A 16,594-nucleotide genomic window follows, 5' to 3' on the forward strand; every position below is an offset into this window, starting at 1 on the left:
TTTCAAAGGTCGTTACAGCCTACAACAGCAAATGAACCAAAACCCAGAAAGACACATGACCAAGAAAACAAATATGACAAAAAAAAAGGATAAAAATAACAAACAATTTGCATGTTTTTCCAATGAGATTTTATTATATTTTTACAAAGATGGCAATGTACACATGCATTGAAACTTGCAACTGTAAAGCTAAGTTACATGACAATGACATTTCTCAGTAGCCACTGTTCTTGAAGCAGTTAAATGTACAGCTTCCCTATTAGCAGAGAAGCAGCTGTCAAACACGGTTGAGAGTCGCACAGACTCTATCCATATTTCACTTTTGAATGATTTCTTTAAAAGAAAAGGCGTGCAGTTTTTTCATATCAGAGGAGTAGGCCTACAATATGTGCTTATTTAGCAGGGGCAATTTGAGATTAAATCGGTTAACTTGCACACATTTGTTTGTTAGTTTAATCAAACATTCTAACAACATCATACTATAACATATCAATAATAAACAATTAAAAATTAAAACACTTAGCCTACCTTGTCTTTCACCAATGTGAGCCATCTAAAATATTCTTTAAAAACAAAGTCTACCTAATACTCAAGAAGAAAGCATAAGTAAAAGAAACACTTAAAACAAATAAATTAAGAATAAAACTCTCCTCAGAAACTCTAAACTCCTTCAAAAAGTCCACACAAAGAAATATCCTCCAAACTATCCTCATAAAATGCTCATTAAACTCATTAAAAACCACTTTCTCCTCACAAAAAAGTCATAAAATCCAAATGTCTCGCCGTCAACCCAACAAACGGTTGCTGTTTGAATTTACGTCATAATGCGTTCTAATAATTCGTAATTCGCCATAGCAACTGAACATCGATTCGTGCGCTGCTAGCTACGATGACGTCGGCAGGTCTAGGTTTTATGAAATCGTAAGATTTGTTCATTGCATGTAACAACACAGTCAAGGCGAATTCGTACTAAATCACACGAATTAATTAAGTGGTTAAATGTTATATCGTTCGATTTGTTCGTCGCATTCAGTGAGCGTGACCAGGTCCAGGTCATGCCACAACTCGGTGAGTAGGCCTATGTCAGACATGTCGATATAAAGTCCGTTATATGTTCCTTATTATCAGATCGACTCCTTAATGTTCGCTGGATGTATTGGTCATTTCTACTACTATTTTTTTGTTCCTAATGCTTTTTAACCCAACACACTAGCTAGGGCGAATAAACGCTAGCGTCAGCTTTTAGATCTTCGATCATTCTATCTATCATATTAAATTAATGGAAGTAGTAAGTGTTGTTATAATGTATGTTCTCTGATTGCAGAATGACCTCATAATTATAATTTTGCCTAATTTAGTACTTGCAGCTTCCTCAGGAATTATAATATTAATTTCTGGTCACCCATGGAGGAGTTTCCATCATTTAATAGTGTTGACAGAAGAGGTGTGTGCAATCATTTTGTATTTTGTTACCCAATTCTCCTCCAATGCTTGTTTATAGATGGAGTGAGTTGGCTTGGCGTAATGCGTATTGCGTAATGAGTGGATGCTTGAAGGACTGGACTGTTTTTAGATCGTTTTGAAGGAGCTCGATCAGAAGGCTCTGGACAGGAGAATGATGAATGAATGGCTGCATAAAGAATCACATTCTTCCCTACTATATAGTAGGTGAAAAACAGTAGGCCTATGTGACAAAAGAAGTATGTCCAAATTCACAGTAGGCCTACTCATAAAATAGTAGGCAAAAAGATGACCTATGACCTACCCGGATGACCTACTACTTCCGGCGAGATACTAAGTGTGCATATGATGGACACTTTACTATCCCAAGAGGCCACGGGAGAGGATTTATGAATGGCAGTGAAACAATGCAACTGACGCTGGTATCTCACATGATAATAACAGCATAGCGAATAAAGTACATCCAGATTACATTCATACTATATGGAACATACTTTTTTAGTGGTCGTGAAGTAATTACTTATTCAGAATAAGTACCTACTCAAGAGAGTATGCAATTTCGGATGCAGCCCACTGGGTTGATTGTTACCCATTGGGGTCGTATGGATTACCGTCGGGCTGCATCTATTCAATGGCATTATATGAACTCACAGAAATTGATTATTTTCCTAAAAATCTTAGTTGGTGTTTATTTGAAGAATGAAAGTCATATATGTCAGGTATAGCATTAGCATGAGGTTGAGTAAATGATGCATTTTAATTTCTAACTATCTCTTTGTTAAACGCTGAAGACCCAGAGGGATTTCTGTCCTTTTTCTCCAAGACAGTGCTCTTTTGTTGCACATTCGTCTCTCATGCTGCCCCAACTTTGGCTGAGATCCTCACAGATGTTCAGCAGACACTAATCATCAGACACCTTTACATTACTGACCAGTGACAACTGTGAGAAACAGACTTAGAAATAAAGTGCTTTTTATTATCAAAAAGACGGTTATGATATATAAAAGACAATGGGTAATTTAAATGTAAAAAAAGAATACTAAATTACAAAATGTTTACACCTTAAAATGAAATACAAAGACAGCTATATTTCAAAAGATCATAAAATAGTTTACACTTGTATATCTGGGGTATTTAAAGAATAAGACTTGGTATTATAAATATTTTACAAAGCACTTTTTTTTTTCACTGTAGAAATATTTAACGTGAGCATCATGTACTTGAATAGAAGATTAAATGTTGTGTGTAGTTTTACAATGTTATGCACTCAGTGCTTGAAAACAGCACCACTTTACACTCATAATGATAGTGGTATATATATTTCGGCAGGTCTAAACATTATTCATGTATCTATTCAAACATGCAGACATGAAAATATGACATCAATCGATACACAATATTTTAAAAGCAGACAAAGATAAATATGTAAACCGTTCTAAACACAAAAAAAACAAAGATTACTTTTCCTTTGGGTCCCCTCCATCTCTACAAACACATTACACATCGAATGCCTGTACACAGCTCGTTTATATTGAATAATAAGGTCACTAGAGTTATAGGAGACCGGGGCTAGTTGTCACAGGGGCTCAGGTTTGAGTCAGACATCTAGTTGCATAAACATTTGTTCACCTTTGCTGGTTTTAAACTCCTTGTTCAAAACTGTCAAATTAGAATGTTTTTTTTTTGTGAATTCTGTCTCTAATCTAAACATTTTGGTAATATTAAAAGTTGAACTGTTAAACTGTTTTTAGGACATAATTTTGTGTTGGCCAAAATAGTGGTTTTAAATTCATGTTGTTTCATTAATTACTTTGTACTTCACAATTGTTTAACTGTTTAAAAATGCTATAGTATGCTATTTAAATGGCAGGTTCTCATTGTGACAACTTACCCCAAGTAGTGTGAATGTTTTTTGAAGCAAGACAGAAAACAGAGTATTTGAAATGACAGAGTAACAGAAATAAACCTATTCTGAGCAATATTCACTGGTGCAAAAAGTGACAACTAGCCCCAATCAGCCCTATATAGTATAAATAATTCCTTTCCAAGAGAGCTCTTTTAGCTTAAACTGTCTTTTTTTGAGCTTTTGCTAGGAGTTTTGGATGAATATCATGGCACCATGAACCTTGGAGATTATTGTGCCTCCACAATACACAGTCAGAATATGTGCTTCATTTGAGAACATTACAGACCAAAATCAGATATCACCCATATGCAGATTTATTTATGCACATATTTCCTCGATTTCATCCTCGTCGTCTTCACCCTTTTCATCTTTAACGATTCCCTCATCGATGCTCTCCAGGCGGACCCTCTGGCCATCTGGGTCGAGCGAGCCCCTCTCTGCGGGCTGAACTGATGAAATGTTGTCAGTCAGAGACTCCGTACCGAACAGCAGAAATTTGGCATCGCACTCTATGGCTTTTGCCATACTGGATGCAAAGATGTCAATCACCTGGTGTATCTCCGCCTTCACCAGGTGCTGAGACTCATCCTTACCTACTGGAAAGCAAAGGAAATACAGAATGAGAAATAAGTAATGCATTTTCCTGTTATTACAGTAAAGCTGCTTTGAAACAATCTGTACTGTATAAAGCGATATAATAAAGGTGACTTGACTTGACTACATTATCAATTACAACTGCAACAGACGTTCCTGTGTGTAAACAGATGTTTGGCCCTTTTATTTGGTAGCAGCAATGAGAAATATGACAGGAAAAGGTTTAGGGTTGATGGTGTTGATGTAAAATTGGATACAACTTTACACAAAAAAGGTTAGTAAGCGATTTTGTTCTCACAAAAATCATGTTAACACACATATTGTCTACGTCTTGTGGCTGTACTATTGAAACAGTAAATATTTTAACGTTTCCAGATTGGCCTCCGTTTTACCGTTTTACTGTAATCCAGATATGTAATTGGATTACTTTTTTCAAGTAACAATTAAAGTAATGCATTACCTTTAAATTTACAACAAAAGTATCGGAGTACAGTAGAGCTCTTAAGCTATTTAAAATAGAGTCATATGAGGGGCTAAGACATTTGGATCATAATAAAAAATTATGCAGAAGGTAAATTATCAGAAAGTATCCCACTTTACCAGTATTCACACTATGTTAATACAAATGTACTCTATGTATTTAAAATAATTTTGCAATGTCTTGGATGCTGACAATCGATGATCCAATTCAAGCACACCAATAAGCAAAACAATAAGCAAAGGTTAACAACGCATTGGTTTCCACAAAAAGTGACTATATGCAATTAGTTACTTTTTAGGAAGTAAGGCAGTATTGTAACGCTTTACTTTTAAAAGTAACTTTCTCCAACACGGATCAACATTATGCTACAAATGCTAGCGATTAAAAATCGATTGAGCTTAGCTTGTATCAACCCTGGGAAAAAAAACATTTGCAACCCATTTTACATTAGTAAAGTTAAGTTGGCTTTCAGGTGTAGCGAAGCTTTGTGAAATTCTGTCCTTTTAATCACTTACTAACGAGAGGTAGTTAACTATACCTTTAGCCTGCTGTTCCACTTGGTCCTCAAACATTACTGAACTCCTGTGCTTGTTGAATAAAGCACTGTAGCGTGAGCTTTCTGCTTCCTCAGAACAGTTATCCAGCAACATGATATCTGTACCTGCAGAGTAACGGTTACAAAACAAAACATTTTAAGTAACAATAAATGAGTTTATTCATTTTATTTAGATGAATACTTTCATTCAGCAAGGATGTATTAAATTGATCAAAAGTGACTGAAAAGACATTTATAATATTAAACAAATTATATGTACCATGGTATTTCACATTTTTTATACTGTATATTTATTTAAATAAATGCAGTCTTGGTGACCATAAGAGACTTGTTTTGAATGGGTGTGCTGTGCAAGTATAAAATTTGATCTACACACACCTGAGTCCTGGGAAAAACTGAAGCCAGTGTCTCCTGTGCTACTACCAGCACCTAAAAGCTGGCCTCCACCAGCCAACATGGCCGTCAGGTGTGGAGACATACCGAGATCTGCAACAGAAAGATGAAGATTAAAGGCAGGACACAGTATAATGTAATGTATAATGTGTAACAGTATAGTAAATGGCGACAGATTTTTAAATATTTATTTATTTTCGGAGTGAACAATTCCTTTAGGGCAGTGGGTCTCAACCAGGAGGCCGGAGCAAAGTAGGAGGCCTCAGGATGACTTAAAAGTATTTAAATTAATAAATTATTAATATAAATTTTTTTTTTTTAAATCTGATCTAAATTAAAATGCAAGAAAACACATAATTGAAAGATTTTCCAGAAATTTTGATTTTTTTTTTTTAAAGCAGTGGAGATTAGATATGACCATTATTAATACTAGTCTGAGAAAGTACCACTAATCAACCTATCAAATATTAACCACACATGATCATGACTTTATATAACATTCACCTGTGATTCGGTTGGAGATGCTAAAGAGGCGGGACTTCCTGTGGCGACTAATGAACGATTCCCGGTAGTGGCGGTCACCACAGCACATGCCAAGCAGCTCTTTCCTTACAGTTTTATTCCACAGCCCGTAAATGAGAGGATGACAGGCAGCACTGACAAACGACAGCCAAGTCACCATCGTCTCCAGTCCAGGAGACACACTTCCTCGCCCCCATACCGCCTCGGTGCAGATCACCACCACATACGGCCCCCATGTCATCAAGAAGGTGCCGACCACCACCAAAATGGTGACCAGTGCTTTACACTGGCTCCCGGCGTAGATCAAACCTCTACGACTCCCGACGGAAGAAACCGAGGCGGTGGAGTTTTTCCGTCCGTTCCTGTTGGAGGACACGGGTACTTGAACAACCACAACCGTCCCGCAGTGCACCTTGCGAGCTTTGTGCCGTGCCACGCGAAAGATGAAGCCGTAGCACACCAGCATGGCAAACAGTGGAATCAGGCAGCACCACGCAACCCAGAATGCAGTGTAGCTGACTTCACGATACCAGGCCACAGTGCATGTCTTCTTGAAATGATCAAACTCAAATGTGGACCAGCCGAACAGAGGAGGCAGGCAGCCCACCAGAGAATGAAGCCACAGGTAGACAATGGCCACTGCGGCACGATTCCCTGTGATCTTGATAGGGTAGACCATCGGAAACAGCACAGCATAGTACCTGACAGAACACAAAAAGTGGTTAGTCAAGTTTTAGATGTCGATATGTTCTAATTCTGACCTTAAAGGAACAGTTCATTATGTCAATAACATCACACAGTTTTGGCTTTTGCATGTGTTGTCGAGTTTAATTGTTGTCAAACCTGATGTAATACAAAGCTCAACCCCATGCAATTGTTGCAACAACCAGAACGTGACACTGTTACAATATAAAAAAGCATGTTTTGTCTGTATCCACACATATCAAGCAAGAGTAAAAATCAAGACAGCAGGGGTTAACAAACCAGACAACAATGCAACCATTCATTTGTACTTCATCTACAGGATACAGATTTTAACATCTAGACTCCTGATTCTAAAATGATTTCATGTAAAACAATGAGAGTTGTTGGATAGTGTTTGGCTCATTTTGAGTGCCAAAGATGAGTTTGCAATGCATGATTTTGCAATGCATGATAAAAAACTTCATAATATTCCTTACCTGTCAATGGCAATGGCTCCCAACGTGAGCATGCTGGCAGAGCTGATGAGCAGATATAACAGTGCCGTGAAGTTGCACCATACAACTCCGAACAGCCATTCTCCCTTAAGAGAGCTGGCAACGACAAATGGCAGCACCAGTACCGACAACAGGAGGTTAGAAAGCGTCAGGCTGAAGACAAACTTGTTGCTTGGCGTTAAGAGGTAGGGCTTCCGATAAAGGGTCAACACAACAAGCAAATTGCCCAGACAGACAAACAGGGCAATGGCTAATATGACAACAGACTCCACGATCCAGGCCCAGCTGTCTCCCACGTCTGTGCCGTTCCCCGGTAAGGTTTCATTGCTGCTGGTGTTCATGATAAGCACGCTACGTCATCCAAATGCAGACCAAGGATATGTTTGCAGAGATCCATAGATCCATCGCTTGATCATCTCACCAAGATGTCTTAGAAAGTTCAAAAAAATTAACAGTTGATTATGATTGTTAAAGGTAGTGTTCATCCAAAAATGAAAGTAAACTTTCTCATGCCATTAAAAAATAATTTTGTGTGGAGGAAGTGAGGAACACACAAAGAGTTATTTTGCAGAATGTCCAAGTTGCTCCCGTCTACACAATGTAAGTAAAAGGGGACTGAAGCTCTCAATTGAATTTTTTTTTAATACAAAACCACCATAAATTGTGATCTAATGCACTATATCCCAAGTAAGGCTGTAACAAATATTGGATAAAATCGATAATAAACAACAATGAATTTAATTGACAGTGAATTTGATTTCTAATTAATTGTGCCTGTGTGCTGTGCATGGAAAACATCTGCCAGTCACGTCACTTTACAGTAGTGAACAATGCATTTCTATGGGCAAAACATATTTCCATTTTGCATAAAGGATCGTCCTGAGTCCTGACAGCAAGAGAGCCTTTGTTAAACTTCACATACTTCATTAAAGGAGCAATAGAAAGGGAACACAATAATTATCAGTAAAATATAGGCCGTAAAATATAAGTTAGAAGCTAAAGGTTTGTTTAAAATGTATGTGTATTTTTATGAGAGAGCTATTGTAATTGGGTTTAAATGTAAAATAATTCATAATTCAAATGAGTGAATGTTGTCTGTGCTTTTGTCTTTATTGCTGTGGGCAAGTTTTAGAATGTAATGTTGAACACTTTTTTGCTCATAATATATAGCATAATGTTTACTTTATTTGTTTTCATAGCCTTCAATTTGTCAGTCCCCATTCCTTTTTGTTGTATGGACAAGAGCAGCTTGGACATTCTGCTAAATATTGCAGGAAAAAAAATAATAATACAGGTTTGAAACAACATGAGGGTGAATATATTCATTGTTGGGTGAACTATTCTTTAATTTTATATACATTTTACATACAAAATTGCTAAATCAGGTGCAAATGTAAGTGCTAAGGTACAAAATAACAACTTACAGCACTCTATTATTACAGCTGAACATGGACCAGATGGCAAAAAGTAATAAAGCGTTTACCAGCATAAAACCTCTTGTTATTACACTATACATATCAACGTTGTTCCATGCAATAAATCGCACCATTAAATCAAAGTGAATTTGACTTTTAAATCATGTGCATGCATATAGCCTTACTGTTTAGAAGTTAAGTTTAATGTGACCTATAACGTTATAACTGATATATTAAACTCCAAACTGTAAACCAACAACAAAAAACTTTAGTATAGTTTTGTTTAGTATTGAGAATGAACAAATAATTTGTCAGATTTAATCAATACAGCATAGAGAAACAAATATCTAACAATTCTAATTGAACAAAGACCACTATTTAAACGCAACTTCCAACTTTAGTACAAAAAAGTTTACTTCGGAGAGATGTTAGTTTATTGACGAGTACTGGCCAACTCACCTCGCTGCTTTAGATGGTATTAAATCTCGCTTTAAAGCAGATGCGTGACTTTATTTACAGTTCGCCGCTGATGAGATTCCCAGAAACTATAGCACCGCAATGGCGGCGAGTGTCTCCCCGTCTCTCTCAGGCTGTGTGTGGGTCTGTGTGTGGTCTGTCTTACGCTGGTCTCACTGTCTACACAAGTAAAAAAGCTAAGCTGCAACTCAGACACTTTAAAAGCTAATGTATCTCCGACACTTACGGTTAAATATCATTGGTTATGTGATATACATAAAGTAGTTTGACTAAATGTGTTCATATAACACACGTCTCCGTAACAAGACAGTGGGGTGGGTTTAGATAATGCAGACATAAAAACAGTAGTGAGCGATTAATTTTTTATTTGCAATACTGTATTATTTCAGTTCTTCTGGAATTCACTTTTGGACCACCAAAGACGATTAAAGATTCCCGCAGGTGACGTTACCAGGGTCACGTGACTACCAGTGGCCAATAAACGATTCGGTTCTGGTATCTGTAACCACGAGCACTTATTGCAATAATATCGAAAGAGTTTCCATGTCTCCTATCGCAATGACAGGTTATCAAAGTGCAAATAATAAAGGCAATAACAAACAACATATTTGTACAAAGGTCACTGGGCTTATAATGTATGTATGGGCTCATGTTAGAAAGGAATTCATCATTCAAAATGTTATCTCTTGTCCCATGAGCATGTGTAAAAAAAAAAAAGCTTGTTTTTGTAATGAATTTTCTCATTATTAATAGTAGATTGTTTATTCACAATATGCAATGGCCGACGAATAAACTTGATTTATTTGTAAATAACAAAATCAGTTATAATAATAACAAGATCAGTTTTCTACTTCTCAAATGTCTATTTCTATTTGCATGATATAAAAATCCACAAAACATTGATGGAAAACAAATACATAAAACAGGCTTTAAGTTTGAGATGCTTTGCTTGTCAAGAATGGGTGTGTCGTGTAATATCGCGATATTTGAGATGCGGAAGTGATTGTCAGATGATTTAGGTCATGTGGTGTAGCACGATTAAACGCTCTTTAAACAGACTGTTTGTGTAGTGAAGTCAATTATAATTCATTCGAATCTCTGTTTTGGAGACTTTTCCTCAAGCATGCAGAACGTCATAAACTCGGTGAAAGGAACTGCTTTGGGGGTGGCAGAGTTTTTAACGCCAGTTTTGAAGGTAAGACGAGAAGTGTTAGCATGATTTTCAGTCGGTCTCCAGCAGCTAGAGCATTAAATATGAGGTTTATAAGTGTAAAGAAATCGAGCATGGACCTGTAAGCAGAAATTACTGATCCAATGCTATGGTGATGTCAGTAGAGATCAATACTACTGGTACCAACAGGCATCAAAACATAAGAAAACATTCAACCTGTCAGATGGCCCAAAGTTCAGTAGACGCCACTGCTGGCTCAAAACACACTGCATTTTAGGAAAAATAACCAGGTGAAGGTTTGAATTGTCTGGAATGTGATGCATATGGTGCCACATCAGTATTATACATTATATTGAATTATATCACATTACATTGCTTAGATATACTATATATATAGCGTGCATGAACTGATCAAATGTATAGCTTGAATGCAAAGTCGTTTAGGATAAGAGCGTCTTCAAAATGTGTAAATGTATTGTTACAATTTAACTCCATGACCACATACATATTTGCTGGAAACAGTGACAAACTGTACAGTGCAAAACATTTTGTGAACCACAAGATAGCCAACTATATATCTTTACTTTGGATATTGGACAGTGATATTTGATATGGCAAGACTTTCACACCCAGGCCATCCTTATTTTTCAACCCTAATATAAAGACTAGAGTGAAAAAAAAAAAAGTTTAAATGTTATTTATATCATGCGTTTCGCTTTTCCAGGAATCTAAATTTAAAGAAACTGGGGTTATAACTCCAGAGGAGGTGAGTGTGCATTTTGATTTTGTTATGGTGTAATATATGCAATTTATTAGAATGTACACACTGATTCAAGCTCAACAGTGTTTTGTGTTCTGTGCAGTTTGTTGCAGCAGGAGATCATCTGGTTCATCACTGCCCCACATGGAAATGGCAAGAACACACACACAAACACATTTACTTGACTATCTAAATAGGGACACTCCATAGACTTCTACTGTTTTTATATACATCTATAAATGTCCAGACGTCATGCCCACGGGACCACTAACTCTTTGTTTGATCAACGTCTGATGCATGTGGCACACAAAACTAGAAACACTTTTGTGAAAGCAAAATTAATTTGATTGGTTGCTTTCTACAGGTTTTCCAGGAGCCTAGTGTTTGGCAATCTTTAATGGTCCGCCAGGAAACAAAGCAGTTTACTTTAAAAGTTTAGATACAGCAGCAATGAATGCTTCAGATGAGCAACTGAACACTGCACTTGAAAAAAGTGTGTGCATTTCACTGCATAGAAACTTCAAGATATCAAGCATTTTGTTTGAGGCACTTTGATGAATTCAAAGAGATGCGTTCACATGTTTACTGTCGAAATACTTGAAAAAAGTACTATTTTCCGAGCTTGGCCAACTTTTTTGGTTCTTAAGTGATCCTATTGTATTAGTTGTGTTTCCACTCGCATCTATAATGGAAAATCAGGCGAAGTAGTTTACTTCGAAGTTCGAAGGGATTGTCTGCATTTTATGCAGGTAGACATGAAAATGTCGATGGTCTTTTATAGCACACCAGTCAGTATTGTAGTGACATGTTTACGTCTCTAAACATGACGTTGGACAAAACAAAACTGTGATTGGTCACTTTACCTGTCAGTCAGAAGCCCTTTAACATTAAGTGGGCGCTCCTCGGTCAATTGCAGTGGCTATAGAGCCCAGGCTTATGTCATTAGGCAAAGGTCTGGCTTTGCAAGACTATAAATACTATAACCTAACCTAACCTTACAGAAAACTTGCTGCATCTTTGCATTTAAAAAAAGGGAGTTTTTGTCAGATTTAGCTTACTTCTGGTTACAAAATTGTCCACAAAGTATGGCTAAGTAAGTAAGTTATTCAGTGACCAAAAGTGTTTTGCATTTTAGCTTTTGGCACAATTCATTTCTGGCATTTAAGCTGAAGCCTTAAGGTGAAAAGGTCTTTGGGGAACATGAGAAACATAAATTCAGTCAAGACTGTTTAAACTTTGGAATGGTAGTATATTTGAGTGATTTGCTTTAGGCCAGTGGTTCTCAAACTGGGCCAGGCACAAATGATTTAAAATAAGACAAAAAATAGCATTAAAATTAGCTAAACACATTCAAAATCAAGATGTAAACTGACATATTTATTTTATATTTGTTCCCTCAACAACTGTCACTTTTATTTGAGCACCAGAATTCCCATGGTGTGGAAACACGAGGGAATTTTAAAAGTTTGAATTTAGAACTGGAAAAATCATGAAACATAATAATGAATGTGTCTGTATAATATATATATATTTCTAGTTATGTGAAAATATTTCCCAAAAATCAGATAGAAATAGTTGAAAACCACAACTTTAAGCAATTCTTTGACCTTCAGATGAGATATATTCTGTATATTTGTGGCTTTTTACATTATTGAGAATCTATATTCTTTACTTTTAGGGCATCTGGAGAAGAAGCAAAGGTGAAGCCCTATCTGCCCAAAGACAAGCAGTTTCTATTAACCCGAAATGGTAAAAGAAGAAAACATTATTTAATCACTTTCTGAAATGTACATTCCCACAATATGCAAATGATCTGTAATTGTGTTGTGTAAAGCTGATGAATGTTTTGCAAATGTCACAATATGGCTGTTTTGGGGCTCAGTTCCATGTTACAAGCGCTGTAAACAGATGGAGTACTCTGATGAGCTGGAGGCCATTATAGAAGAGGATGATGGAGACGGGGGATGGGTGGATACCTATCATAACGCTGGTATGGAACAGAAACTGGACAAACAGTAACATATCTTTTTCATGCTTTCGTTTCTGACAGACATTCTTTTGGACTTTTTTTTCTATTACTAGGTGTTACAGGGGTGATGGATGCAGTTCGGGACATTTCATTGGATAATAAGGTAAATCAGCACTATGTTGACTACTTTAAAGGGTTAGCTCACCCAAAAATGAAAATTCCGTAAGACTTTCGTTCATCAGAAATCTGAGAGCTTTCTGTCCCTCCATTGACTGCTACGCAACTGACAAGTGAATAAAATCCTAAATTCAATCTGTTCATATAAAGTGATCATTTCCTTTTCAGAAAATTTGGACTAAACTGCTCAATTCATATGGATTAGTTTTATAATCTCTTTATGAACTTTTCGAAGAGTCAAAGTTGGTAGTTGTATAGCTGTCAATGGAGGGACAGAAAGCTCTCAGATTTCATCAAAAAGAACTTTATTTGTGTTACGAAGATGAACGAAAGTCTTACGGGTTTGGAACGACATGAGGGTGAGTAATGATGACAGAATTTTTATTTTTGGCTGAACTATCCCTCTAAGAATGGAAGAAATTGCATAGAAGTAATGATTTTTTTATGTTTTGGTTTTAAGTTGTGAATAATATTTTTAATATAAGTTAATATTTATTGTTTTGTATGCACTTAAAGGACAATATGAATATGAACGTGCAGAAAGGTGCATGTGGAAATGGTGAAGATGATGATGATGAGGATGAAGGAGAGCCAGCAGACATGGAAGGTAGCTCTGAATTTTGATTTATTTTTCATCACATGCTTTGTTAACCAGTATGTTTGACTTTATAACTGGTATTTGTATTTCAGAATATGAAGAAAGTGGACTTTTGGAGACAGATGATGTAAGAAATTGTGCTCAACGCAAGCTTTTCAACATCAGAATTTTCTTTTGCAGAATTATTCATTAATATTCTTTGTTCAGGCCACTCTTGACACAAGTAAAATGGCTGATTTAAGTAAATCCAAAGCAGAGGCTGGTGGGGAAGATGCCATTCTACAGACAAGAACTTACGATCTTTACATCACATATGACAAATATTACCAGACACCAAGACTATGGCTTTTTGGATATGATGAGGTAACTTTGCTCTATGATGCTTTGACATGATGGCAACATGTGACGTGATGTAAGCCTGTGGCTCTATCTTTCCTTAATTCTTCCATCTTTTTCTTTTTTCTCCAATGACTTTAGTAAAACTCAGTTTGTTTACTCCCTACATGTTTTGCTCCTTCTTAGGACAGACAGCCTCTATCGGTGGATCAGATGTATGAAGACATCAGCCAGGATCATGTTAAAAAAACAGTCACCATTGAGAATCACCCTCACCTTCCCCCTCCTGCCATGTGCTCCGTGCATCCGTGCAGGTCAATACAAACATTACATGAGTAATGCCATTGTCGCACAAATATTTATCTATTATCCTGTGCCGTTCTCTTACAGACCAGTATTAAGAAATTGGAAAAAAAAACATTATCAATAATTTATTAATTCATGCTCTCTCATTTACATTCAGTGTCATGCAACCTAATTATCTGTTCTCTTGCTTTTAATGATCAGACATGCAGAGGTGATGAAAAAGATTATCGAGACTGTGGCGGAAGGAGGAGGAGAACTCGGGGTCCATATGTATCCTTTCTTATAACTTATGCACTACCGTTCAAAAGATTTTTAATGTATTTGTCTCTTATGCTCACTAAGGCTGCATTTATTTGCACAAAAATACAGTAAAAATGGTAATATTGTGAAATTATTAAAATTTAAAATAATTATGCCAGACTTCAGTGTCACACGACCCTTCAGAAATCATTATAATATGCTGATTTGTTGCTTAAAAAACATTTCTTCTTATTACTAATGTTGCTTAATATTTTTGTGGAAACCATGATTTTCTTTTTCAGAAATTATTCAAAAGAGCAACATTTATTTAAAGGTACACTGTAACTTTTGTCTCTCTAGCACTTAGAAAACAAAACTGCATGCATTTTGCTGAAGAATAATGTTTTGGTTGTGCTTTGGCTCTGCGTGATTTGTAATTTTGAACAAAAAAAATTACATAGTGTACCTTTTAAAATAGAAATCTTTTGTAACATTAGAAATCTTTTTCTTTCTTTTGATCAATTAAACACATTTGCTGAATAAAACTAATTATCTCTTTTTGAAAAAATCTTGACCCCCAAACTTTTGAATGGTAGTGTCGAGAAAAATAAAATAAATCCCACTAATTCTATGATTTCCCACATTTTAGAATAATAGTTATCAGAAATATGCAGTAACAACTGTAAGAATGCAGTGGTCAAAAAAAATAAAGAAATATTATTGATGACTCGCTACTGGCATACCGTCAGCCATCTTCATGAGCTGCATCATGGGATGCTTTTTAAACCGTATTAAGTTACCATGTATGCTAGACACTTTTTTGACGGCACATCAAAAATCATGAAACATGTTTTTAGCCAAGAATGTCTAGTAGTGTGCTTGCAGATATTGGAATTAACAAATGTTTATGTTGGTTTATGAATCACTTAAAAAAACCCACACATTTTCCCTTAACTTTTCATAACTTCAGGTATCTTCTGATTTTCCTGAAATTTGTGCAAGCTGTCATTCCTACAATAGAATATGATTACACGAGGCATTTCACCATGTAACTTATCGTTCACCATTATGCCCACAACTATGACAACATGTATTGTTACTGCGTTGAGGAAGCAGTGCAGTATGAAACTCAGAGACACTGTCCTGGAAAGATGCTGGGAATGTTTTATGAAATGCCTGGGAGGGGATCTGCTGAGTCTGATGGTTAGCAACACACATTTAAATCCAGTTTCCCCTACTGTTCTTCAGCTTAATCTCTGTATTAGCCACTTGCTCTTAATGCTGTCCTAAAACTAAACATGTTTTGTTTTATTTTATATTTACATTTCCTAAGAAAACTGTGTGACATTTAACAAGCCATTCTCCTGTTGTAATGGCAAATAATAAATGGCTGTCAAAATATGTTGGTGTTATTTGTATGATCAGAATCATTTTGTGAGTGTGAGCTGAGCTTTGTCTGGTGTTGGACGTGTCTACTAACGTTGCAGCTTGTCTGAACGCATTGTTCTCTGAATGCTGGAATCACTGTCTTGGATCCAGAGCATTGTTGTGGTAAAACATATTCACAATCCAACAGTCTGCATCTGTAGAATTGACAAACCAGTTATTGTATATGTGGATTGTATGTATTGTTGACTTTGAATTCAAGATGAAGCGACGTGGGAAAGAAATTGAATTTGAAAAGGCTTAATGGGGGTTTTCTGTCATGATGGTCCACAGATAAACACAGACACAGTTACTAAGGAAGTCTGTGGTCTTTAAGGTAATTGTATACATTTTACATCGTATGCAGCTGACAACCAACATGCTCTTAATTGGTTGGCCCTGTAGATATTCTATGATATGTGAATTTGTTAATAAAACCCACTTTTTAAGCAGGAATACTTCTTGTATTGACTACTCTGGGGCTAGAATAATTCCTATTGCTGTAACAACATTAAATTGCTAGTTTTAAAAATGGCGCCGGGGGGCAGCATTCCCTAAATTTCTTTTTTACTCATGGTCTACTGTACTCGGGATTAAACATTATGCCT

General features: G+C 36.3%; 2 protein-coding genes across 2 annotated transcripts; one reads left to right on the forward strand and one right to left on the reverse strand.

Annotated features, from left to right (window-relative positions):
* Nucleotides 1-2,407: 2,407 nt before the first annotated feature.
* Nucleotides 2,408-9,137, reverse strand: gpr161a (G protein-coupled receptor 161a). The gene is made up of 6 exons (XM_084129586.1): nt 8,987-9,137; nt 7,095-7,541; nt 5,896-6,614; nt 5,377-5,484; nt 4,981-5,103; nt 2,408-3,963 (listed from the first exon to the last, which is right to left on the reverse strand). The coding sequence occupies exons 2-6, from the start codon at nt 7,451-7,453 to the stop codon at nt 3,686-3,688; spliced, it is 1,587 nt and encodes a 528-aa protein (XP_083985712.1). The 5' UTR covers nt 7,454-7,541; nt 8,987-9,137; the 3' UTR covers nt 2,408-3,685.
* Nucleotides 9,138-9,985: 848 nt separating this feature from the next.
* atg3 (autophagy related 3) lies at nt 9,986-16,442 on the forward strand. The gene is made up of 12 exons (XM_084127913.1): nt 9,986-10,199; nt 10,900-10,941; nt 11,039-11,088; nt 12,614-12,684; nt 12,818-12,925; nt 13,018-13,067; nt 13,598-13,688; nt 13,772-13,806; nt 13,887-14,042; nt 14,202-14,329; nt 14,523-14,591; nt 15,532-16,442. Exons 1-12 carry the CDS (start codon nt 10,128-10,130, stop codon nt 15,611-15,613), a joined length of 954 nt encoding a protein of 317 aa, XP_083984039.1. The 5' UTR covers nt 9,986-10,127; the 3' UTR covers nt 15,614-16,442.
* Nucleotides 16,443-16,594: the final 152 nt, after the last annotated feature.

Source organism: Abramis brama (assembly GCF_963993115.1).
Source record: "Abramis brama genome assembly, chromosome: 11".
In the NCBI taxonomy this organism is placed as follows: Eukaryota; Metazoa; Chordata; class Actinopteri; order Cypriniformes; family Leuciscidae; genus Abramis; species Abramis brama.

Bases quoted from the DNA above. Each gene is read 5' to 3' on its own strand.
- gpr161a (XM_084129586.1), bottom strand. From the start codon at position 7,453: ATGAACACCAGCAGCAATGAAACCTTACCGGGGAACGGCACAGACGTG. The intron at 6,615-7,094 runs GTAAGGAATATT...GTGTTCTGTCAG, and splicing joins GGAGCCATTGCCATTGACAG to GTACTATGCTGTGCTGTTTC. The intron at 5,104-5,376 runs GTGTGTGTAGAT...GTTACTCTGCAG, and splicing joins CAGTTTTTCCCAGGACTCAG to GTACAGATATCATGTTGCTG.
- atg3 (XM_084127913.1), top strand. From the start codon at position 10,128: ATGCAGAACGTCATAAACTCGGTGAAAGGAACTGCTTTGGGGGTGGCA. The intron at 13,068-13,597 runs GTAAATCAGCAC...ATGCACTTAAAG, and splicing joins ACATTTCATTGGATAATAAG to GACAATATGAATATGAACGT. The intron at 13,807-13,886 runs GTAAGAAATTGT...TTCTTTGTTCAG, and splicing joins GACTTTTGGAGACAGATGAT to GCCACTCTTGACACAAGTAA.